The 26919-nt window shown below is 40.9% G+C and overlaps 2 protein-coding genes across 6 annotated transcripts in view; one reads left to right on the top strand and one right to left on the bottom strand.

Annotated features, from left to right (window-relative positions):
- Positions 1-11324, top strand: part of rufy2 (RUN and FYVE domain containing 2) — a 60763-nt gene extending 49439 nt beyond the window's left edge. For both annotated transcript variants that reach the window (XM_059947292.1, XM_059947291.1), the window contains 6 exons: positions 1226-1345; positions 3323-3452; positions 6133-6227; positions 6463-6511; positions 10244-10321; positions 10798-11324. In XM_059947292.1, coding sequence (XP_059803275.1) covers positions 1226-1345; positions 3323-3452; positions 6133-6227; positions 6463-6511; positions 10244-10321; positions 10798-10938 — 613 coding nt within the window. In that variant the 3' untranslated portion in view covers positions 10939-11324. The remainder of the gene's footprint in view (positions 1-1225; positions 1346-3322; positions 3453-6132; positions 6228-6462; positions 6512-10243; positions 10322-10797) is intronic.
- A 3333-nt stretch (positions 11325-14657) lies between these two features.
- hnrnph3 (heterogeneous nuclear ribonucleoprotein H3 (2H9)) lies at positions 14658-26098 on the bottom strand. Of its 4 annotated transcripts, none has more exons than XM_059947286.1 (13): positions 25898-26098; positions 25000-25032; positions 24816-24917; positions 24581-24736; positions 22876-23019; positions 22126-22264; positions 20964-21145; positions 20012-20098; positions 18799-18914; positions 18578-18713; positions 17857-17943; positions 17683-17790; positions 14658-15033 (listed from the first exon to the last, which is right to left on the bottom strand). In XM_059947286.1, exons 1-13 carry the CDS (start codon positions 26007-26009, stop codon positions 14909-14911), a joined length of 1527 nt encoding a protein of 508 aa, XP_059803269.1. In that variant the 5' UTR covers positions 26010-26098; the 3' UTR covers positions 14658-14908. The 4 variants fall into 4 exon arrangements, with proteins under 4 accessions (XP_059803269.1, XP_059803270.1, XP_059803271.1 ...); XM_059947287.1 differs by having other exon boundaries at positions 17683-17775; XM_059947288.1 differs by lacking the exon at positions 14658-15033 and adding an exon at positions 15055-15699.
- Positions 26099-26919: the final 821 nt, after the last annotated feature.

The following is a 26919-nucleotide window of genomic DNA, read 5'->3' as shown; positions in this document are numbered from 1 at the left end:
ACAAATTTAGGATTAAAATTGCCTCTGGAATTATATTACCTTTGATATGAGCTTTAGCCTTTGTTTATTCTTTCTAATGGCTGGTAGAGAAAGGGGAGCTAAAAGCGGCTGTCTCTGCTGGACTTATTATTTAATATCTCAATCCATATTTTAATTTCTGAGGCAAGATCATTCCTCGTTCTGAAATGTTTCTAATCACACTCTGTCTCCTTGTTGAGTGTCAGGGATGCAGGGTTCATTTCCCAGCCATGGTTAATACCATTTATCTCTATATTGTCATTGGTTTCAAATGATCTGTGAATTCAGAGGCAGAACCTTTAATGCTAATCCCGTCACTTTCCCTTCCTTTGTCTCTTTGCTGACGTCATTTTAGGCTCTATCTCTTCCTGTTACACTCTGCAATACATGAGCTGTACTGTTAGTGGTTTTAACAGAACATTTATTAACTTACCCTGTCCCTTTTCCCTCTCCTCTGACTTGGCCTTCTGCCCAGTCACACTAACTCATTTTGTTTGGTAGTTGTTTGCTTTCAGGACGTTGGCCCCAGCTACATCCAAGTAAGGATCTTCCCAGTGAGTGGGTCTTTCACTTTCCAGTACTGGTGTGAGCGTCCCATCAATTGAAGCCTCTCCCTCACAAGTTTCTCTTGAATGCAAGTTCAATCTCAACCTTTAAGAAAAATGTAGATAAGTCTGGAGAATTATACTCCATGTGCAGGCTGATGGGACTAGGCAGAATAACAATTCAGTACAGACTGATGGGCCAAAGGACCTGTTTCTGTGCTATACTCTCTGGCTCTTCTATGCACGTCTTTGGGTCATACGTTTCCCTTTGACCCCATACCGGTTTGCATACATCTCAGGTAGAAACCTAGGTAGAAATATTTGGTTTTGCTTGTTGTTTTAGATTCCAGCTCCTCAAAACCCTCAGCAGAATGTTTTTTTTTGGTTGCTGATTTATCTGCTTGATATTTGGTCTGCAACGATTGTATGTTGCTTCCCGAGTTTTTCATCTGATCATATTTCCTTTTCCAGCACACAACCTGTCTTTTATTTCTCCACCATCCCTTTCCCTCCATCTTTGCATCCATTCCTCTTTCTTCCCTTCCTCCAGTTTAATTTGCTGATGTTTGTATCCTGTTATTTGCTTTTTTTTTGGTCTATTTTCCACCCTGCATCCCTGTCAAAGCCTAGGCTTTATCCAGAGTTGATTTAACTTGCACCAGATTGCAACAAGCGGAACGAGATCAGGAGACGGCAGAGAAAGGAAGTTACGAGTGCCGGCATGAACTGGGCAGCAAGGTGGAGACACTGCAGCGAGAAAGTGACCAGAAGGAGCAACAACTGTAAGTATGGGGAGAAAGAAAATAGAATGGCGTTCAGATCCGGCACTCTGAGATAAATGCACTTAATAATGTGCTTCCTACACAATCCTCTCAAACATTGCCATGATCTCCAACCTGTACTGTCTTCTCTCAGCCTTTTCTCTGGTCCTTCACCTTCCATTTTTACCTGTGTCTTGCTGCCCTCGCATTTCTCATTTCTGTTTACCATTTTCTGTCTCTCCTTCCCCCCCCCCGCGCTCATTTCCACCCCACCCCACACACTTTTTTTTCTCACAGTCGACCCTCTGTCTCAGAGGGACCTTCTCTTTAACATCGCACCTTGTCTTAGTTGTCTGTCCACTTCAAACAAGAGAAAATCTGCAGATGTTGGAAATCCAAAGCAGCACGCACAAGATGCTGGAGGAACTCGGCAGGCAGACAGCGTCTGTAGAAACGAGCAAACAGTCGACGTTTTGGGCCAAGACCTTTCATCAGGGCTGGAAAAAAGAGAAGTCATAGTAAGGGGGGTGGGGGAGGAAGATGACAAGGTAGTAGGTGATAGTCGAAACTGGAAGAGGAGGTGAAGAACTGAGAAGTTGATTGGTGAAAGAGATGAAGGGCTGGAGAAGGGGAAATCTGATTTGAGAGGACAGAAGGCCATGGAAGAAAGGGAAGGGGGAAGAGCACCAGTAGGAGATGATCCCCTTTACCTGCCCGTCCCCTTCCAGCACTTTGTGTGGGTGTTGCTTTGCCTTCCATTTGTCTACTTTGCTGTGTCTTCTCTAGCCTTTCTAGTAGACATATTGGAATCCCTTTTCTTGTTTTTCATCTCACTCTCCCTTCTGCTCTTGTTCTTCTTGTTTCTTAAAAGTGTCATTACTAAACTTTTGCCTGTATCATGACCACCACTTTAGTTATGGTTCATATTATTGCTGTGCTTTACACTCTGCCTTTCCCTCAGTCTGCCTCCTACCTCTATTCTTCGCTCTCTCTCTTTGCCTGTTCCACACACTCTAGCTCTCGCCCGCCCGCCCTCCCACTCGCCCTCTCTCTCACACCCTCCCAACAAGTGTAACAACTGGACTCTGTTAACCCATCCCACCTCTCTCTCACACCCTCCCAACAAGTGTAACAACTGGACTCTGTTACCCCATCTCACCCTTCCACAGGGTGTCTCATGTAAAAGAGTTTCACCTGTAAAACAAATTAATTTCCAGGCTTAATACCTTTTCTAAACAAGACAAACAAGCTGGTGGTTATTGAATTGTACTACCTTTTACTCTTCAGCCTGCAATGCATGAGACTGCCTTGTTGCCATTGGAGATTAAATTCAGGGAGTGTGGAGCAAACCACACTCTGAGCTGAACTTTCAAAACTCCGAATGGTCAAGACCTTATTTATTTGAGAAGGGTAATTTGTGACATGTTTTGTAAAGCCCCTCATGGTGCACATTTAATGACTGTTTCATTACAACCTCCTCTGTTCATATCAAATCAAATCAGAGGCATTCACTTTGATGGGTCTTTTGTCAGACACTTAAGTAAATTGTTTGGATCACTATTCCCACATTTTGTGGCTTCCTGGGAGTTAACCACCTTGAATGCAAACTTTGTTCTGTGTAACCAAAATCCTCCGAGGGTTAAACTGAACAGAATTAAAATATTAGTTTTATTTTATTTTATTTAGAGATGCATGCAGGACAGGCCCTTCCAGCCCTTTGAGTCATGCCGCCCAGCAACACCGATTTAACCCCAGCCTAATCATGGGACAATTTACAATGACCAGTTACCCTACAGAACGTCTTTGTGCTCGGGACCACCCAGAGAAAACTTGTGCATTCCACAGGGACAAAGTCCTAACAAAGGATGCCAGGATTGAACTCTGAACTCCCAAGCTGCAGTGGTGTTGCGCTATCTGCCACTCTCCCATGGTCCCCCTTGTATTGTTTCATGCGGTGTAGGTCTGTTTGATGCGAACGGATAATTTGTGAACTAACAGGATCCAACTGGAAACTGATTTGAAGATTGAGAAGGAGTGGAGAAGAGCGTTACAGAATGACCTGAAACGAGAGAGGAACACTATCTCAGAACTGAGAGCGCAAACCCAGCAACTCAGCGCCCTGAAGAAGGTACCGGAAACACAGGTTTCACTGAATTTTTGGTATCCCAAAGTCAAGAGTTATCCGGCAGTGTGAGTGATGAGTGTGAGATTGAAAGCAGGGCTTTGACAGATGAGAGTATTCCTCTGTCCGGGCCATTTTCTCATGTTATTGATTGCTATGTCTTGCATATGTTGGTTAGTCTATAGTTGATGTATTGCTGGTGTATCCATGTCTCCCAGTATTTTTCTTACTGTTAGATATTTCAGTTTATTGTTACAACTTCTGGGAATCTCTCTTGTGTACCCCACTCAACCTCAACTCACACTCCCTCCTGCATTCTCCATCTCCTTATCACTTACAACTATATTCTCCCTCTTTTGCCCTCACCCTTGTCCTTTCTTTTTATTTTCTATCTGTCTATCTCTCTCCGTTTTTCCCGTCTATTTTTGTGTGCCACTCTTCCTATTCCTGTCCATCTCTGTACTCCTGCCTTTGCGTAGCCATCTCTCTCTGTCTCTCTCACACCGACTCGTCTCAGTGGCTCTCTCATTTACATTTCCTGCCTCATTCCTCTATTTTTTCTGTGTGTTATCAATCACTCCTTCTTAATACCCACCTGCCACCCTCCTCCCCTCTCTTCCCCCACCCCATCCTTGTCACTGTCTTGTTCCCACTCTTTGTCTGCTCTTTCTCCTCTCTCCCTCTGCTTGTCGCAGTATAGAAACACTGGCCACTTTGTGCTACAGTGGACTTTTCGTGTTCTAATTGTGTTTTCTTGTATCAGTTTATATACTTAATGCTCTTCCAATTGACATGCCAGTGAGTCTGCTGCAAGTAAGTTTTTCATTGCATCTGAGCATTGGACAGTTAGATTGGTGTAATCATCCACACCAATATGGCAACACTCATGGGCTGCCCCCAGTGTATCTCAGTCTGTCTTGGTCTTTGACGCATTTCACATGTATTGACAAATGAAAATAATCTTTTAATATTTTTTCTTGCCTCCCACACTATAAGCTTTTATTTTCCATAGTAATTTTCATTTGGGATCTTATGATACATCATTTTGTTCATTTTTATCCACATCACATTACCTTCTCCAAGAAATTGGTCAAATATGATGTCTTTGTCTTTAATAATTGCTTCTAACATTTTCCCTGTGACAGGTGTTGAGCAAATTGGCCTGTAATTTCCTGCTGGCTCCCTCCCTTTTAGAATATTTCATTTGTTATTTTCAGATCTAATGGAACCTTTCCAAATCTAGGAAATATTGGATAATTAAACCAATCCATCAATGATCTCTGTCACTCTTCCTTTTAAAACTAGGGATGAAATTCATCAGGACCTGGAGATCCATTTGCTGCACTCGTCTAGTTTCTCTCTTCCATTGCCTCGTGATCATAGTGTTGCTGACTTTCCTCCTCCCTGTTTATTTCACCTGCTCTCACTGATTTCTATTTTAATTCCACAGACTCACTGGCTATACGACCAGCGCTTGTTTTGTTAACTACTTAAAGTACCTTCAGAATTCTCTTAATAAAATTCTCTTAGTTCTTACTCTCTGGATTGCTTTATCACATGCTCCGTCTTTTCCTTCCTTATTAACATTCCTCTAACCTTGGGTTTCCTTGCTGTTGCTCTGATCCAGGATCTGTCCTCCCTGATTTCCTTTGGCTCCTGGTCAGATTCTGTCTTATTCCTTTTTCTGGTGCTCACTGGCAATCCCAACCCTAATTGCTATTGTGGCAATCCTTAATTGCTATAGTGGAGGTACCAGCCCATCTGTTACCTCCACTGTGCTGTTGGGAAAGTCCATGAGTTAGAACCAGAAAAGGGATCTGCCAGTCTTCTATAAATGCAGTGACTCCCATAGTTACCTGGTCTTCACTTTATCCTCCCTTGACTATTTTCCTATCCATCGTTAAACCATACATTCCTCCCACTGGTTCTCCTTCCCATTATTCCATGCTCCAATGTCCTCTCCTGTCAGAATCCATCTCCTTCAGCTCTTTGTAATTTCCACCTATCATCTCCCAGCTTCTTGCATCACTCAGTGTCTTGTCTCCTGTCCACCACCTGCTGTTGGATCTCTGTGAGAATGCCTGCGTTTTGAGACCACCTCAAGTTTAGGAATGAAAACAATTTACAGATGAGTTTCGACTTGTGGAACAATAAATTGCTGCTTGCAAATAAACTTTGAATTGTACATTTATACAGTAGGATGGTATTGATGAAGTTAAAGCTAATATGGGTTCACGACTGCTGTGTAACCTCAGGATCTGCCAGCTGTAGAGCCTCTGATTGTTCTCTAACCACGGCCAACAAGACCAAATTAATGGCCACAGCAGTGAATGGGGTCATAGTTCATGTTCTAGCTGCTACCTAAAGGATCACTGCTACCTCCAGCATTACCAGTTTCTCTCATTAATGTATTTAACATTACCATGTTGGTGTGGATTCTGGAACAGCATGGAGTGTGACTGAAGGCCAGTGTGTGACGTTCATAAGTCCATTCTCCATTATCACCCTGTGTGAAGGAGTGCCCTTATCAGGTTCTTCATACTTTCTTGTGTTCTCAAAGAGAGTGGGAACTAGATGGTGCAGATGTTCTGTAGCCAATAAAAAACATTTTTGTGTAGATGTGACAGATAAATAACATCCCAGAGTCATTTCAGCCTGATCTATTTGTTCATTGTGTGCTTCCTAGGAATTCCTTGGATTACAAGAAGAGAATGGACAGCTTCAGAGGATTTGCAGTGACCAGGAGCAGGCACTGCAGGAGCTGGGCTACAAACTCAGCGAGTAAATCACCCTGTTCATCTCATTAATCTTGCTGTTGGATCATTGGTACACTTGTCCCCACTACCTACCCCCAGACCCATCAACAGCTTTCATTGTAGGCAGGTGATGTGTGCATGTTGTAGTTGGAGGGAGCAGTAGTGGGAGGGCTGCGATGGTGCTGTGGGTTGTATTTAATAATTTATCTGGGTATGATCGATTTGTAGTATTTACTTTGGAATTCAATCTTTTCACATAGGTCGAAGCTCAAAATCGAGACCATTAAAGAAGCTAACAAGGCCTTGCAGGTAATTTATAAAAAATACAAGTGTATGTCATCATTTTGGTTGGTGGTTATGATGTGCTGCTTTATAAAGTAGTCCTTGCGTATAGAACAGAGTAGCACATGGACAGGCCTTATGGCTCACAGTTTTGCCAAACTAATTAAACTAGTAATCAAAATGCGAAAGTAAACTAATCCCTTCTGCCTACACAATGTCTATATCACTCATGTGCCTCCTAAATGCCTTTATCATATTTGCCTTCACCACCACCCTACACTCTCTGTGTAATAAATTAATCTTGACCTGCATATCTCCTTTGAACTTGCCCCTCTCACCACTTGGGTATTGTGAGCAGTTTTGGGCCCCTTATCTAGAAAAGGATGTGCTGACATTGGAGAGAGTTTAGAGAAGTTTCACAAGACTTGATTCCAGATTCTCCTAATCTGCCCAAGTCTTCTGTAGCCTCCTTGCTTACTTAACACTACCTAACCCCTCCACCTATCCTTGTATCATCTACAAACTTGGCCACAAAGCCATCAGTTCCATCATCCAAATCATTGATATACAACGTAAAAAGTATGGTCCCAATATCAATCCTGCAGAACACCACTAGTCATCGGCAACCAATTATAAAAGGTTCCTTTTATGCCCAAGTTTTGCCTCCTGCCAATCAGCCAGTGCTAAGCAAATTCATGTGTGATACCTTGTCTGAGTCCTTCTGAAAGTCCAAGTACAGAATATCCACCAATTCAACTTTGTGTAACCTACTTGTTATTTTCTCAAATAATTCCAACTGATTTGTCAGGCAAGATTTTCCCTTAAGGAAACCATGCTGACTGGTCCATTTTATCACGTGCCTCCAAGTACCCCCCAAAACCTCATCCTTAACAATCGATTCCAACATCTTCCCAACCAGTGAAGTCAGACTAACTGGAATATAATTTCCTTCCTTCTGCCTCTCTCCATTCTTGAAAAGTGGAGTGACATTTGCAATTTTTCACATCTCTGGAACCACGCCAGAATCAATTGATTCGTGAAAGATCATTACTAAGGCCTCCAGTCTCTTCAGCCACTTTTCAGAATGGTAGGGTGTATATCATCTGATCTAGGTGACTTATCTACCTTAAGATCTTTCAGTTTCCAAGAACTTGTTCCCTAGTAATGGCAACTTCATACACTTCTACCCTCAAACAGAATAGAACTTCCTGCATACTGCTGGTGTCTTCCACAGTGAGGACTGATGCAAAATACTTAGTCAGTACACCTGCCATTTCCTTGTCCCTCATCACTACCTCTCCAGCACTATGTATCAGAGAAATATTTGGTATCCTCTCTAATATTATTGGTTAGCTTACCTTCATATTCCATCTTTTCCTTCTTTGAGTTTTTAGTTGCCTTCTGTGTGTAATTCCCTTCACTCCACTGTAATAATAATACATCGGACTTGAGCTCTCCTTTTCAAATTGCCGGGTAAATTCTATCATGTTATGATCACTTTCCCCTAATCAATTCCAATTCATTGCTCAATCCAGAATAACTGACCCCCTAGTGGGCTAAACCACCAACTACTCTATAAAGCCATCTTGCAGGCATTCTAGAAATACCCACTCTTGTGATCCACCACATATTGAAATCCCCCAGGACTGTAACATTGCCCTTTTGGCATGCATTTTCTATCTTCTATTGTAATTTGTAGAGCACATCCTTACAACTGTTTGGGGAGCTGTATATAATCCACCAAAGGTCTTTTTACTCTTGTAGTTCCTTGGCTCTACCCACAACGATTCAACACCTGACCCTCTGTCACCTCTTTCTAAAGACTTGATTTCATTTTTACCAACAGTCATGCCACCCTCTCAGCCTGCCTACTTATCCTTTTAATACAATGTGTATCCTTGGATGTTAAGTTCCTAGCTATAATCTTCCTTAAGTCACGATTCAGTGATGTTCACATCATATATGCCAGTCTGTAACTGTGCTACAAGTTCTTCTACCTTATGTCCTATATTCACCGTTTTCACTTCTGTCCACCTTTTAAATTGCAACTTATCCTTTTGACTGCAATTTTGTTGTTATTAGCCTCTCCTTGCTAGCAGTCTCACTACACACTACCTCATCTTCTGCACTACCAGTCCATTTCCCTTCTTTCTGCCAAATTAGTTTAAACCCTCCCCAATTTGTACAACTTTAGCAAATTTACCCCTAATGATGTTAGTCCCCATCGGGTTCAGGTGTAACCTGCCCTTTTTGTACAGGTAGTACCTTCCCCAGTGGAGATCCCAATGATCCATAAATCTGAACCTCAGCCCCCTAGTTCCTCAGCCACAAATACAGCTGCCAAGGCTTCCTATTCTTGGCCTCACTGGTGCATGGCACGGGCAGAAATCCAGAGATTACTACACTGGGCCTCCACAGTCGGCTTTCTACGTACCTGCCTAAAATCACTCTTCAAGACCTCCTTACCTTTTCTGTCATTGGTACCAATATGCACCAATGCTACAGACTTGATCTGAGACATCCCTAACCCTGGCAACTGGGAGGCAACATACCATCCAGGGGAATCCATAGAATCTCATATCTGTTCCTCTGGCAATGGAATATCTTCACCTGTCTTCTGAGCCACAGGACTAGATTCGGTACCAGTTACTGCCCGCCCCTAATAAATTGTCCCCCTCAACAGTACCTAAAATGCTATACTTACTGTTAGAGGAACAGCCACAGCATTACTCAGCACTGGCTGTGTATTTCCCTTCTGTTTCCTAAGTCACCCAATACTTGCCTCTTGTAACCTACTTTCCTGTAGCTCCTATCTTTGACCTTCTTCTCATTCCCCCATGTTAGCTGAAGCTATCAAGCTGCAGCTCCAGTTCCTTAACACGTTCTCCGAGGAGCTGCAGCTTGATGCACCCGACGCAGATATGTTTATCTGAGAGGCTGGAGGTCTCCCAGAATTCCATCTCCCACTCTGCAAAACACTGCACCTGGAGTCATTCTTAGTGCACTATAATGCCCTAACAGACGAGGATGAATTGAATTGACTTTATTTTTTACATCCTTCACATACATGATGAGTAAAAATTGTTATGTCTCTGTCTAAATGTGCAATTTATAGTAACTTATAATAGTATGTAGAACAGGAGAGTCAATATAACATAGAAATATAATTGTGTCAACATGAATTAATCTTCCTGGTGGAAGCTGTCCCTGGAGCCTGTTAGTCTGGCTTTTATGCTGTAGCACCATTTTATCCATTAAGAACAAAAAGAAAATTAACCCCTTCATTCCTAGGATCATTCTCAAATCTCGACCTTATCAAATGTCATCACATCCTTTCTTAAATATTGGGCCTAAAACTGCTCACAATACTCCAAATGTCATCTGAGCATAAAAGCCTCAGCATGATGTCCTTGCTTTTATATTCTAGTCCCCTTGAAAAGAATGCTAACATTGCATTTGCTTTTCTTACTACCAACTTAACCTTTAGAGAATCCTGCACTAGTACTTCCAAGTCTCTTCCTATCTCCAGTTTCTGAATAGTCTGCATTTTTATTCCTTTTCTTCCTTCCTTCCTCCTTTGAGGTGGTAATCAGAGAACAAATTCCTTCAACACTATCACTTAATGTGCTTCATCCTCAACAGTTCAACTAAGAATTTCTGATTGAGGCAACTAAATATGAGATAGGCTGAAACTTCTCTTAAGGCAAAATGCTGATACTTGGAATAATGATTTGTTAACCATTGTGCTTTTGTCTCCAGGGTTTGGTGTGGCTGAAAGACAGAGATGCTGCCTGCTGTAAACTGTGTGGAAAGGAGTTCTCTATCAGTACAAGGAAGGTATATAACATGTATTACTGCGAGTGCAAATCATGAAATGAGAGCAAGGAAGTTCGAGGTTAAAGTCAAGTAGTACTACTTGTCACAAGATCTTGAACATTATTACCCAGAATGTTGGAGAACATTAGTGACACTGGCAGAGAGAAGCGGAGAACAAAGCCTGAATGAAAATGCATCATCCAAACACTGCATACAAATCCAAAGCTGTATCAACTCAGTTTCTGCTGTTGCCAGGTTATCAGTTCATCACTGCCAGCAACTTGGTCTTCATTCTTATTTTGACATTTATTTATGGTGTTGCTCTTCTATTTGTCCTTTATGATGGCTTGAACCCTAATTTTGCCCTTTTCCATCACAAATTGACGTCAGTCCATCATTGTTCATTAGCTTTGTGCTCTGCATTCTGGAATGGCTTAACATTAACAGTGATATAGGACAATTACGCAACACTAACAACGCATTTTTTATCTTTTTAGCATCACTGCAGAAACTGTGGGGAAATCTTCTGCAACGCCTGCTCTGATAATGAGCTTCCTCTTCCTTCCTCTCCAAGACCTGTGCGTGTATGTGACACCTGCCATGCACTTCTGCTGCAGCAGTGTTCATCCAATACCTGAACTCTTATGGTGCAATTCTCACACTTTGGGCCTAGTACCAGGAGGCAGAATTGGTCTTTATAAAGTCTATGCCAGCCTCCATCAAATATGAAGAGCAGCTGGAATGGGATGGAAAAATGGTATTTTCATCATGATCTGCCAAATGAAGCATTGTTCAGATGCCAACTCAAAAATGCTTAACACTTTCACCTTGTTAATTTGTAATCACATTATCAATGTATTTAATCACTCACTAATACAATATATTTTTAAAGATGAAATTTTGCTGCTTTTCAGTTTATTCATGGAGGACCAGGTATGATTTTTTTTGTTCATTGTAAACATCTGATGATTATGTGAAGACTAGTGTTCATTAGCATTAAAATCAGTCTTTTGGAGAACTTAAATCATTGTTTTATAATTGTGTAATAGGTTTTGATACTTACAAGAAAGAATTGCTTTAATTCATGCATAGCCTGTGGATGATGGCAAGACCACCATTTAATTTCCTTCCTATTAATTGCAGTAAGTATTTGTTTACAATAGAAATAACTGTAGAAAATGCTTACATTATTGTAAATTTTGACTTAAAGCGGTGGCATAAAGGAGTACAGTTCTTAAGGGATGAGGGTATTGGAATATTAACCCTCAGTCTAGTTCAACTAAACCTAGACTAGATTTATTAGTTCCTGGATCTCAGACTCATTACAGACTTGGCATTGAAGGCACATGGTTGCAGAGAGTTGATCCGAGGAATAGAAATACATGGGCAACTTTCTTTCCTGCCGAAGTGCTCCTTGCTGCTATTTTTGGAATTGTCCTACAGACTAAGCCAACACTGTTGTCCATGATCATACCAGATTTCAGCAATGTTTCAGTTGGTCTTGGTGCATTGCTATACACCAACATAGAAAAAGCAGTTCTGTGATGTCCCCAACATTGAATTCCAATCCCAAGTCTCAAAACATCCGGTCAAACGCGTAAGCAAACCCACCATCATTTTGCTGAGAAGCTTCCACTTCTTGCTAAACACTTGGAAAATAACACCACACAATGCACAGTAGGTGGAGCACTTAATCGTCTACTGAAAAAGGTGGCGGAGCTTGGACCTAACTGCCAGAAGTGGTGAAAGAACAAAATTTTCTTAGTCATTGCAGCCCTCACTTGCTTCATGTTTTATGAGCTGTTTATTGTGGGGTAACAGTACCATTGAGCAAAATGAGATCGATTTGGAACTGTGTAAACATGATATACTGTAACCTTCATCCATTGTTTTCTTCACAAGCCAGAAAGCTGTGACCTAAAACTACATGAATAAATCAGGCTATCCACAACACAATCCATACCAGTTATCTGATCTGCTTCAGAGCATGATTCAACCCACTAACACAGCAGATATACTATACGCAGATGCTCAATCCCTTATATAAAATTGTGTATTTGCATATAACCTATGCACATCCTCCCATATACTTTAAATCATTTCTAAACTATGTATAATACCTAATACAATGTAAATAATTGTTACTGTATTTAGGGAAGTGACAAGAAAGAAGTCTGTACATGTTCAGTACAAACGCAACCATCGTAGCTCTTCCTGGATTGCTGATGCCGCCTCGGCATGAGCCGATCCAGATTCTCCTGTGATCTTTTAAGTTCTTGAGGCTGTAGCACTTTACTAAGCTAGACAGCCATCCCTTACTAGCTTTTAAACTCCCTCCTCTCACTCATAACACAAGTAGTGAACGAATGAAATGCGAGGCGAACAATGCTCAGAGTTTTACTCTTAATCACTTTACTCTTAGCCTTTGAGGAATTGCTTTGACCACTTAATTGCTTTTTAGGAGCCATTTTTTCAGAGAAAAAAAGTAGCGACTGAACAAGATGAACAAAGCTCAAATGAGTGCTAGAGAACTTACGGGTTTTCCCTGATTCGCAGTTGGTTGAATACGCACATGCAAAACCCGTGGATAAGGAGGGCCGACTGTAATGTAGTTTGATCAGGAAAGCAGCAGGAAGATGAATGATAATTATAAAAAGTGCGTAAGTATTCACCGCCCTCTTGGAAGTTTTCATGTTTTATGACATTGAATCAAGGTGTATTTAATTTGGTTTTTTTGACACTAATCAACAGAAAAAGTGTCAAAGTGAAAACATCTCTACAAAATGATCACAATAATTGATTGCCTATTTATTCACCACCCTTTAATATGACAAACCAAATCACCGGTGCAGCCAATTGCTTTTAGAAGTCAGTTAAATGGAGATCTGTATGCAGTCAAGGTGTTTCAATTTTATCTGTTAAGGTCCAACTGCTGCAATCAATTATTTTGTTTTATATTAGTAATTTAGATCACTTTGTAGAGATACGTTCCACTTTGACATCTTTTTCTGCTGATCAGTGTCAAAAAAGCCAAATTAAGTCCACTGTGATTCAAAACAAAACACAAAAACTTCCGGGGGGGGGGGCTGAATACTTTTAAGAGGTATGAGCTGCTAGACATGAAAATCTCAAGTAATTAATACTCTGCCATGGAACTCACCTGTGAAAGTGGGAAAGAATTGTTTATGTTTCAGGTCAAATTACTCATCCATCCCTTTTGAGTTCCTCCAACAGACTGGCGATTGCTGTAGGAGCTATATGACTTTGTCAAGGATAGCATTGTGCTAATCACCATGCTGCTGTGCCACCCAAATCTGATTTGCTCTTTGAAATGATAAAGCATATTGGGGAGCAAAGGGTAATGTGTATGATTTTCAGTTAACATTACACATGGGAGACTGGTTTTAAGGGTTGGGGCCCATGGCAAACTATCCAAAATTTTAATGTCAAGAGACATGGGTGATGGTAGAACATTGCTTTTGCAATTGGATGCCTGGGATGGAACTTGATTGTACTATATGAAAGATATGTATGTGAATATGATAAGCCAGGTGAATTCACAACTAACATGAACAAATAAGAGTTGCTGTCAGGTAGACATTACCTACCTTGACAGTGATTCTTGCATTCTCACTGGCCACAGGCACAGTAATCTTTGATATTTTAAATATATTTTTATATAGAAATGATTTGGGTGAACAAGGCGGCTGGGATACTAAGTTTGCAGATGACACTAAGATAGCTGAAGTTGTGGATAGTACAGGTTTATCCTAGGTTACAACAGGGCATTGCCAGGATGCAGAGTTCAGCTGAGAAGTGACAGGTGGACTTCATCTAAACTGATTCACTCTGGAAGTTGAACTTGAACATTCTGAAGGAGCAGAGGGATCTGGGATTCACAGCTGTAGATACAAAGTTGTAATGCAAGTTGGTAGGGTTCATTTTGCCTACTTTTTATGTAAAGAATATAGATAAACTGCAAATAGCTTGCTTAAGACCTACCATATCAGAGAGCAAAGAATAAAATTTGGGGATTTTCTTCACCTGGAGTGTTAACTATGCAGAAGGCTCTAACCGATTGAAGATGAGTCATTTATAATATTTAGTAGGTACCTAATGAACATTTGGACCAATTATAGCATTTCCTGGGAATATCAACACCATCACCCAGCAATTGTTTCACCCAAAACACTGCCTAGGTGTTGGGTCTGATTCCATGCAGCATTATTTTATGATTCCAGAAACCCACTGGACCACTGAAAGAAACTAGATTCAGTTCCAATTTATTAACATCCATTTAGATTGTGTGTTGTGCAATGATATAAGTGGCAAATCATACGAATTAACCTATTCAAAATAGATTTTAAAATCTTTATTAGACTGAGTATTTAATGGGATTTTTAAACCAGAAAATTAATGAAAAAAAATAAAGCAAAAATGAAATCTTAAGATTTGAATTAACATTATCACCAACACAAACTATTGTGTCCAGACCCCATTTTAGAAACAGCAGAAACATCACTGACTCAATCCTGCACAATATGAAAACAAAATATCTTCAGAAATGATTAGAAGCGGCCAGTTTCACCTTGGAGCCGCGCATAGTTCCTAATACATTCGCCAGCCTCCACTTCCGCCCATTCCCCCCATTCCTCCCATGTTACCCCCCATTCCCATGCCTCCAGAGCCGCCGTAGTAGCCCCCTGCACCATTGTTGCCTCCGCTGTGTCGACCTAAAATAAAGAATTCAATCGTAAAGCTTTCAAATCAAAATTTAATCAGGTAGCCTCAAGTATCAGAAAGATCAATTATAAGAAACAAATTCAAACGGCAGGTGTAGGGCAAAAGTGTGGTTTATCTTTAGATATAGTGATCACAATTCCTTTAGTTCAAGATCAATTTTGAATGCAGAAAGAACCTGGCAGGTGTGTATTGGGATACAGAGTCTTCTGGCAAAGGGATACTTCGTATCAAAAGTGAAATTGAGAGTAGTTTTTATGTTCCTGGTAGAATAAATGTGCAAGAAATCTAAGTGAGGCCATGGACCGTTTCCAGATTACCAGAGATAAATCAGCGTGGATAAGTCCCGAGTGCTTGGCAATTTGTCCTCTCAGACTTTGTGGGAGGTTGGCTACAGATTAGGTGCAGGAGAATTGACTGTTCCATTGGTCAATAAATGCTTAAAGCATATAGGCCAGTGGATATTCCGAAGGACCCTCCAAGAGGACCACAATCTTATAGTTAGGAGGCTTGCATGCCTCAATGACCTGGAGAACTATGTTGGCTGGAGTTTTGGTTCTTGGTACAGTCACACATGCTGAAAAGGTCAAAAGGTAGCCAGACTAAGGGTGGTCCATCAGATCTCCATGTTCAGAGGTTCAGCTCAGGGCTAACAACTCCTAATGGTAAAAAAAAATTGTTACAGGAACAATGAAGAATCTTCTACACCTGAATATGGCAGTATTCCAGAGTTTCCACCCAGGACTGTAGTGAAAACAGAGGAAGCTACTGACACAATGAAGCAAACAATTTTAAACACAAGAGACCAAAGTCCTTTCATTGCTACCCTAAATGACAGGATATATAGATACTTGGATAGACAGGGCCTGATTAGGGATAGTGAGCATGGCTTTGTGTGTGATAATGTCTAGTCAATCAGTGTCTTTCCAAGGAGGTTACTAGGAAATCTGCTGAAGGAAAGACAATGGACATTGTCTACAAGACCGCAAGTCCCACATGGGAGACTTGTCAATAACGTCACTCGGCATTCAGGATTGTAAACTGGATTCAACATCAACTTAACAGGATTAGCCAGAGGGGTAATAGATGGTTGCTTCTTACAAGCAACAGGTGGTGTGCCACAGGGATCAGTGCTGGGACAGTTGCATTTGGAGAGTAATATGGTAAACTGGATCAGCAAATTTGCAAATTACACAAAAATTAGGGCCCTAGTGTACAGCAAGGAAAGCTGTCAAAACTTGCAGGATCTAAACCAGCTGAAAAGCGGACTGAAAAAATGCAGATAGAATTTAATTCAGACAAGAGTGAAATATTGCACTTTGGGTAAGTCTTACACTAAGAACAGAAGAGCAAAGTACAACAAAGGGATCTGAGAATACAGATCATTAATTCCTTAAAAGTGGCATCACAGGTAGATTGGGCTGGAAAGAAACCTTTTAGCATGCTGATCTTCATAAACAGAGCATTAAGTGCAGCTCTGGTCACCTAACCTCAGTAAAGATATCAACAACATTGAAAGAGTATAGAGACCATTTATCAGGATGTTCCCAGGTCTCAAGGACCTGACTTGGAAGATTAGGACATGTAAAATTTCTCTTCATTATCCTATGCTCCAGGGAATAGTGGTATACAAAACTGAGGAAACAGAACCTGTGTCTGGGCTGTAGTAGTCTATGATTCTTATAACTTATAAACACGCATTAACTAAATCCTGGGATTTCAGGGGCAACAAGCCCCCGAAAACGACGTGTATTTTTGCATCTCTAAGAATGGGAATGACCACATTTAGTGTAGTTACACAGTAAAGGTAGTTAAAGACACAGCAAGATGTGGAGTTGAGAAATTGACAGCTATGGTTCAATCTGTGCTAGATTGAGTTCAAAGGTAAGTTAGTGCCAGGACCGCAGACAGTTCTAATGTACTGAAGGATCTTGGGGTCTAACTCCATAGCTCAACAGAAGTGGCCATGCAAGAATAGAAATTTAGTTTCCCCGAACGTTAATCTGTGCTCACTGTGATTTAGGTATATTGAGATATTTAAAAGCAGCAGGTCAGGGCATACTATGATCCACCGAGGAGGCTGATGGGACAGAGACCAGGCCCATATGACCGGTCTCTAATGATAAGGGAAGCATAGAGCAGGCTTGCAAGTATAGGCATCAAGAACACAAATTGCAACTGTATAAAATTTTGAAGATTGTACTGAAGAGATTTATCAGGATGCTGCTTGGTCTGATGGGATACAAGGAATTTTGGATTGTTTTCTCTGGAGCACTAGAGATCAGGCAGACATTATGAAAGGATAGATGGCCAGAATCTATTTTTCCTGGGTAGAAATGTCAAGTACTAGACATTTAAGCTGAGATAGAAAAGTTGCAGGAGATTTTTTCAAAATTAAAAAGCACAAAGTAGTAGGTGCATTTGTACCTTGTGAACACTTGCCAGGAATGGTAGTATAAGCAGATACAAGAGGCATTGAAGGGGCTTTTAGATAGAGGAATGGAAGAACACAAATCAGAGACTGGTAGAACAGATCAATTTAATTAAACCTATGCAGAGACATGGACCAAAGAGCGTGCTTTTCATGCGCTATAATATCTATGTTATCTATAATTGAAGCAAAAGAATGTAACTTTCCTTACCATAAGATCCCATGCCGCCCTGATTCCCATAACCAGCTCCGTAATTACCGGACATCCCGTGGTTCCCAGAGCCACCATAACCTCCCTGGTTTCCTACAAGATAGGAGTCTTTTAAATAAATATAAGAAAACATTCTCACTGCAGTTGAAAAGGCAGTTATAAAATACAACTCACCCATTCCATGGCCTCCATAGTTACCACCATAGCCACCAGAGCCTCCCCCGGCAGTAGAGTTCAAGAACAGTTCAATATAGCGATGCTCTGAAATAAATTCAACTGCATTAACTAAAAGGCTTTCAAAAACTACCAAGTAATTTTTTGCAGCAGGCATTCCCTGGTAACAATTTTGACACTTTCTGAACCTTGGCAATTATCCACAGAATTGCTGTTAAGATGATATGGCAATATAGACTATCATGGAAATTTTTGCAAATATTACTAAAACAATGAAATCAAAATCCATGAGATTCCCAACATCGTAAAAAGCCAGTAACTATCTTAAGCTATACAATAATAACAAATTCACTAAAAATGCCCTTGAAAGTTATCATCCTGACCTTTCTACTAATCACAAATGTCATACTTAACCATCCAGAGTTTTAACCATCCTTTAAGTAATTATTTCAACGAAACTACATCCAGTCTTGCTAGCACAGTTTATCCCTTCTTGATAGGACACATTGGGCAGGCAGTATCACAAGGAATCTATGCAAAGACACATTAGCTACAGCCAGGAATTTCTCAATATATCCTACATCCCTATCAACAGTATTGGCCGTGGCAGGATTCTTTTGCGAAAAGAACAGATGACAAATTTGGTTCCAACTCTACGGTCAGCAAACTAAGCAAATGAATGCAGACTCTGCAATATATACAGCTGACCCATATCACTTACGCATATGAGCTTTATCCTTAGACATGGCGGCCACAGCATCCTCGTGCGTTGCAAATTCAACATCAGCTTCCCCTGTAGCTCGACCATCATTTCCATACTCCAGGTGAATACGAAGAGGATTCAGAGGGGAAAAGAACTATAAAGGAACAATAGAAGATAGAATGTAACTCTCCATTGATCAGTTTTGTTTTGTAAAATGTAGAAACTTATCAAGAACCTACATGAGCAACATCATCCTCTGTAGCCCTGAAGGGTAGACCCCGCATATGCACAAAGTGTCCACTCAGGTAGCTTGAGCCAGCGTCTCCAGCTCCTCCGTATCCCTGGTTACCCATTCCTTTCAACAACAAAAAAGTTGGTAAGAAATGTGAAAATATGCATCCCATTCTACTCTACATTTCATGCCAAACTTTATCCCATTACACTCTCCTTCATTCCATTTATACCATCCAAACTTATCATCAAGCTCCAAGACCTCAGCATCTGTACCTTCATCTGCAACATGATCCTTGACCTCAGTGAAGTTTGGTAACATCTCACTGATGCAGGTGCACCCTGAGGCTGTGTGCCAAGCCCCCCCCCCCCACTACACTCAAGACACAACTAAGCAGTGCACCAATGCAATATACAAGATGCACCAATGCTGTCACTACTACTGGACAAATCACAGGTGAAAATGGGTCAGCATATAGAAGCTTGTTAGGGATCTGGTCGAGTTGTGCCACAACTACCTCTCACTCAAATAGTAAAAACTAAGTGTCGAGTTCGTGTAGCAAAAGGTGAACACGCACCAGTCTTTAGTGGATAGGGTCAGCAGCTCTACACCTGACAGCAGGGGCCCCCAACCTTTTCTATGCCATGGAACAATACTAGTAAGCAAGGGGCCTGTGGACCCCAAGGTGGGAATTTAATTAGGTGACCTGCCCAAGGTGGTGCATTAGCACCTTTACTGTTTTGCAAGGTTAAGTAGATTCCTACATAATAAAAACATTCTGACTGGTTACATCATAGTCGAGTATGACAATTCAAATGTACTGGAATATAAGAAGGCACAAGAAGGCAACAAATATTCAAAGTCCCCCACCTCCACTCATGTCATCTATCTCTAGGCAGTAGATACAAAAGCTAAAGAGCCACCCACCCAGTTCAAGAACAGCTACTTTCCCTACAACCATTAAGTCTTGAACCAACCTGCAAAACCCTAATCACTACCTCACTATAGCGATACTATGACCACTTTGCACTGCTATAAGGTGATATCTTGTGTTTTTATTGTGTTCTTTCTTCTATAATTTATGTTCTTGTAAATGTTGTGTATTTGGTGCTCTGTGCCTTTGCTGCTGCAATTAAGTTTCTTGTTGCACCTGTGCATATGGAAATAACTCTTCCCAATTACTCCCTCTAAACAAAAATCATTTTAAACACCAAACTTACCTCTGTTGCCCCTCATTGGCCCATCATATTCGTCGCCACCATAACCATAGTTGTCATATCCATTGTAATCATCATACCCACCATATCCTAAAGCATAAATACAGATGAAATTAAAGAAACAAGATCCTAAAATATACTTGTACATACATTGAAATCATTTAGAGAACAAAACCAGGACTGATCATCAAAAGAAATGTTAATTTAAAAGATCACCTCACAAAGCTTGTCTACTCACAACAGCAAAGCACACACAACCTGGTTCTCTCATCCCCTTCTGCAACATGCTCCATCTTTCCTTATAAGATTCCAACATCTGCTTTTACCCTTCCTTCACTCCACCTGGCACCATGTCCCCCCCAACCAACTTTCTCACACCCGACAGACACACTCTAGCACTAACATTAGTCCCAAGAGGATTCTCCACCTCTCACTATCACACATTTCCTTTTCATCTCTCTATGCTGCCACTCCCCTCTATATCCTGTCCCAAGACAGGATCTCAATCTGGATTGGCCAAGTTCCTCCAGTAGTTTGTTCATACAACACGTTATTAATAGTTCTATCAAAGGTGTGACATTCTTATTAAAAAGCTTGTATTCTGACAGCAAGGACAATTTCATTAATGAATCTTACCAGGTGCTCTAACACTTGGTCAAAACAGATCTCTTTAAAACTGAAAACCTGTGGATATTTTCAGATTTGCACAATTTGATAGATTTGTTATCAATGAACCAATGACTGAAATCTTAATTTCTGTGCCCAATAAATCTCATTCACCTATTAAAGCCTATCACACACACAAATGATAGTTATGGCGGTAGCTTCCGGCCACCTTGTAAAATCACAAGAACCTTGTTCAGCACGTGGAGCTGCATAAAGACACAAATAAATGCTTTTAATCACTATGCAGTTAGCTACTGTAAGTGAAAAACATTTCAGTTAAGCAACTCACCACCACCATAGCCTCCACCTCTGCGCATTCGATCGTAGACACCTCCTCGCTGGGGACCACCAAGGTAACCACCTCGTCCCATTGGCCGGTCATATGGGCCTGGTCTCTGTCCCATCAGCCTCTTCGGTGGATCATAGTATGCCCTGACCTCACTTCTGCTGCTTTTAAATATCTCAATATACCTAAATCACAGTGAGCACAGATTAACGTTCAGGGGAAATACTGTAATGATAGATTTATGCTGGACAATTATTGCTTAAAATATTTGTATTTCAGTTTACTTTTAGAAAAACATAAACTATTAGCAGAACTAATTCTAGAGTATTCCAATGTTACACATTTAACATAGCTCCTACTAAACATTTTAATTTAACATTTGGTTAATGGAGCAAGCATATTGTCAATAAATTACAAAATTCAAATACTACATTGCAAGTAATCTGAAAACTTATTCAGTAAGTAATTTTCAAGCCAAAACAATGCATTTTATACATGAAAATATGGTTTAATTACAATAGTTGTAATTAATTGTATTTACAATACTGTTCATCTCAGGTATTCACTGATCTGCAGCTTGGAGGGAAAATAAAGAGGATGCTAGCAGCCCCAAAGGGGACTTGGCAGTTCTGGCAAATTAGACCGTTGATAAAGGGTGCTGACAGAGCAGAAATTAAATTGAAGGGAGAAGTACTGAACATGGAAAACAACAACATGAGTGAGCAAACATGCTGCGAGTAATGACAAGATAAAAGTGAAATTCTACTGTTATCAACTCGAAGACTTGTAAAACCCCAGATAAAAATGGGGTAATACAGCACTCCATTTTTGACTTTTACTGGGATAATACAAGATCACAACAAGCCACCTAAAAAATAGGGCAGCCATGAGACCTTGCCATAACATTTGCAAACCATTACGCTGCATTTTTTAATCCATTCAATCCAAACAGGACGATTATGTTTTTTAAAGCAATAATTCAATGAAGCTACACTTGTAGCTCTTTCTTGGGATTTTAGCATTTATAATTTTTTTTAAATATTTATATTATTCTTAACTGACTGCAAGATCAGTGTGTAGTCCCAGCTTCAATGCGTCATATACCAGCACCTAGTGATTAAACTCAACTTTAAGATGAATAACCAACCCGTCCGTCCATCCCCACCTGTGCCCTATTCTTTCCTTGTGTTTCCCCAGTGCTTTTTCTGCTATCTCCTTTGAAGCAAACTGCACGAAGGCCTCCCCTGTGCTTCTCCCCTGGTAGTCCATCGGCAAAGTTATCCCATTTGGCACGATTTCCAACCCTTTAACCCAAGGACAAAATAACCCCATCAGGGGAACAATATTAAATGATGCACATTTCCCAACATTATCTACAAAAATATAAAAGATTTAAACCCAGTTACTAACATACAAATATGTAAAATACTAATAAGACTTAAAATTAAAGTAAACCCAACTTCTACAATTATTAAAGTGTTCAGCTTCAAATTAATTAAACAGACTACATGTCAACTACATAACTCATTTCAATTACAACTCTTAATAAGAACTGCTGTGAAGATATAGCTGCAATCTATTATGTTGAATCCAACTACGGACAAATCAAAGTTTACATTCAGTTGAGATACTGAAATTACATTTAGGTACAGGATGTCTCAAGCAAAGTTATACAAATCCTTACATGCTTCAAACTCAACATTTTTTTAACCATAAAACTAAACTATTCAGTTGTTATTGTTGCCAAGTTTTAAATTTACACTACATAAGTTGGAAAATAAATTGAAGCCAACAGATAAATTATTCAGATTAATTCTTAAAATTTGATACCAACAATTACCCATTACAAATCACACAAATCTAATGACAAGTCAAATACCCACATCCTGTTAAGACCCAAGTAGGTGAAAAATACCTGTGAAAAACTGAACAATTTCCTCTTTGCTGCAGCCAAATGGAAGTCCTCGGAGTCGTACTGTGCCATCATTGGATGTATCAGAATGATTGGTACCACTGTGCTTCATAACCCAGTCCATCTCACTGCCATTAGATTTGAAAACTATGTTGGGAAATAAGATATGCTATTATTTGTATACAGCAGTCATTCAAAAATGCTACCTCATTCATCTTCATGACAAAAGACAGCTACTACTCAGTTATGCTATTGGGCATTAACACCCATTAATAGCAATTGGGCACAGGTGTGAATTAGTCAAACCTGTCAAAGAATTGGGGAAATTTCAAAGGATAATTTGTTTAAAAGAAGCTCGTCTACTACTATTGTGATCAAACATCTGGCCAACAGATGTCATTTGGGGAAAGCAATATGCATACCTGGCCCAGTCCACATACAACTCGGCACCCAAAAGTGTTAGCCACCCACTGAAATACGACTCAACTACACCAAAAGAGGTCAGCAAAGAATAAAGGCACACTTACCAGCACCAAAATGGTTTGAAAATGACAGAGAACTAGGAAGAGTATACTGCAGACTAAATCACACTAAATCAGACACTAGATTCTTCCATAATAATCATTAGCAGCACCACCCACCACCCTTTAAGTTCTTAGCACAACTTTAAGATCATCCAAGAGATGATCGAACACATGCCAAATAAAAAGGATAAAGGACCAGTGACCTACCCATTATAAAATTATTGCCCCATTCACAGCCATCAACAAGATACTGGATGATTCTGTGAACAGCACCAAGCAATGGTTTGGAATACAACAAGAAATCTTTTCATGTACCAAATTATAGCAAATCACAAAATAATTCAAAAACAGAGAGGAGCTTTTACGTAGAACATTACCACAAAGGACCATTACTACTTTCACACACAAAAGCACTCAATTAAGTGCCTAACTTTAATAATCCCTTCTGCCTATACAAAGTCCATATTCTTCCATTATCTGATCATTCAAGTCACTGCTCAAAACTGCAGTGATTTCCGTCACTAAAAGTTAGCAAAGAACAAGCAGTAAGCCAATTCGGAACTGTTCTGCTCACTGTGGTTCCTAGCATTCAGGCTTTGAGGCAATAGAAATTGCCAGAAATGAAAATGAAATAATTTCACTATTTCAACCAGTTAGAAAGTATGAAGATTTTGAAGGTATCAACAACCATCTTTAATGAAAATAAAATATCACAGGATACAATAATTAAATTCATTATCTGCACTGGGTGTAAGTGCTGATTTTGTACATTTCCAGTCAAAAGATCACGGCAACATACAATGGATGAATTCATTCATAACTATTAGTGATTAATGTCCTAATTTCTTCTGTGTTTTGTTTCAATACATACAGCTAACTAGTAGTTTTTTTTTGTACATTGGTAATTATGTCCACTTGAAACAGCCACTTAATTGGGTCAAAATATACTGATCCCAACATGTCCCAATTAACTGGAATCCAGAATAACAGATTCCTCTGCAACTCAAGCATTAACTAATTTCTTTCCCCTTTCTACTGAAACATGGGCTGTATCAACCTCATCCATTAATGGACAACACAGAGATTTGTTTAGTATAACTACTGATACTGAAGCTGAGCCAAATTTTGGTGGAATATGTTTCAAAGCCTCCCTTTATTCTGCACAGTGCAGTATTGTTACTGACCTTCAATGTATCTGTGGCCCATGTACTTTCTGTCTTTAGCCAAGGCTTTTTTAAAGTCTTCAGCAGTAGCCAGATGCACATAGGCTTCACCACTTGGACGACCATCTTTAGAGACAGTGAACTGCACACCTCGCAATCCATTACGAATATCACACTCTAAATAAAAAGAAAATAGTAAAATCACGCATGGCCTGTTACCAAATATGTAACTAGTATTGATCAAACACAGTAATACCTGAAAAGAAACGGGCTACTTCCTCTGGTGTACATGACCAAGGCAAACCACGTACTCGTACAACAAAGTCTTCTTCCTTTTCGGGAACTTCTGGCTCTTTCTCTGAAACCATTGTGATACAATGAATTACTGCATTGTTGAGTAGCTAAAAGCTGTACAATTCATAAACTGATTCAATGCTTACCTTCAACTGTTTGTTCCAAGTTAGAAAAGATTTCTGCGAAACAATCACATATTCGATATATTAATGGAACGAAGAAAAGATTTTTCTCCAAAAAAAAATTCTCAAGCGCATTCAGAAAACAAGAATAATTCTGCATCCACATCGTGAGCAACAAAGGCAACCACACTAACTGCTCCAAATATTGAACCTTCCAACCCAAATGAAATTCAGCGGCGTGGACCCTGCACCAAGGCCAACTCGGTCAGTTTGGGGAACGCACATGCCATGCCACTCGCCGGCGCGGGGGGGATGGCACTACGGCGCCGAAACCAGGGCCGCTCAGAGTCCAAAAGTTGGGGGGTGGGATTGCTGCGGGGCCGGCCGTTTGGACTGGCGGGATTTAAGAGAGAGCCGTTGTGCGCCAACAGGCCTGGGCCGCTCACAAGCAAGTGGGCCAGCCGTGATGCTGAAGGCCCGGGCCACTCATTCGGGGAGAAAGGACGCAGTTGCGGGAGCGGCCACTCACACGGGGAGAGGCCGTTGTTTACGACAGGCCCGGCCTGCTATTACGCCATAAACACGAGCTGCGGCCTAATGCCCACAGCCTGCACAACGGGGCAGAGTCTCCAAGAAGCGCTGCCTGTGGAGGTCCAGTACCCAGGAAGCACACAGGGTCCCGCATGCGACACCTCGCTCGGTCGGCCTCCAGCCATTATTTATTACCAGGAAGTCATCACGAACACAATTTAAGAGACCAAAGTACGCAACAGACCAGACAAGAGCCGGAGACGGCCCACGGTGAGCGTACTGCCGGCTCCATCGGACCCGGGCCGAGCAGCACAAAAGCGGGTCGTCAGGCGGGCGATTACCCTTTACCCTCCCCCCCCCACACACACACACACCACCATCAACCACCCACCACGCTCCATGCAGCCATCCAGATCAGTGTGGGAGGCAGTAAGCCGGCTCAGGGGCTCTGTGGGGCAGAGCATGGAACCATCGGGTGACTGATTGCCTTCTTCCTGCGCCATCGTTGCCGCTCCTCCGGTCACCGCCGCACACAAAAGAGACCGCGCAGCCGACTCGCCACAAAATGGCGCCTGCTCCAGCCCACTGCGCGCTCCTACTATCACGAGAGTCGCAAGCCCCGCCCCGCGAGATCGGAAGCGCCTGTACCTCGGCGCCGAGCCTCCCACCTGGCGGACGCTGCTTTCCGTCACCGTGCTCGGGCGGCCATTACGGATCAGGCAGCAATTATTTCTCCCTCGACGGCATGCTGAATGAAAATTCACAATCCACAATGAATGAAAATCATCAAAGAAACTACAAATACTGGAAATGTGAAATAAAAATAAGAGATCCATGCAAAGAAAATCAGCTCGGATTCTTCAGATGATGGAAATCTTGAGCAATACGCAAAAAGCATCTCAGCGTCGACTGTTTGTCTTCATAGATGATGCCTGCCTGCTGAATATTTACAGTGCTGCTTCTGGTTACCTATGAACTGTTATGAATACAATCAATAACTACTCTTTGAAGTAAAGACTAAAAGAAGAACGGGGCAGTAATTCAAAACTGTGTAGAAATCCTAATTAGGAATTCTTATTAAATGACAAACGAGCAGAATAACCAAGAAGGGAAAATCAGGTGAATATACACCAGTCCTCCTTGAAGGATCTGGGGTGGAAACTATATAAGTGAGTTTCAGGTTCCTGACAGTCAACATCTCAGAGGAACTATCTCAATGTCCAGTACATAGATGCAATATGAAGAAAACACACAAGCAAATCTACTTTCTTAGAGTTTAAGGAGATTTGGCATGTCATTAAAGGCTCAACAAACTTGACAGTGGAAAATCATTTCGACCGGTTGCATCTGATCTGAAACTGGCTTACATGATGTGAAATTTGTTAATTTATAGCACCAATGCGATACAAGATA

This window comes from Hypanus sabinus, chromosome 22 (assembly GCF_030144855.1).
Source record: "Hypanus sabinus isolate sHypSab1 chromosome 22, sHypSab1.hap1, whole genome shotgun sequence".
NCBI lineage: Eukaryota > Metazoa > Chordata > Chondrichthyes > Myliobatiformes > Dasyatidae > Hypanus > Hypanus sabinus.
Note: the sequence above shows the minus strand (reverse complement) of the source record. Positions and strands in the feature narration are given on the sequence as shown.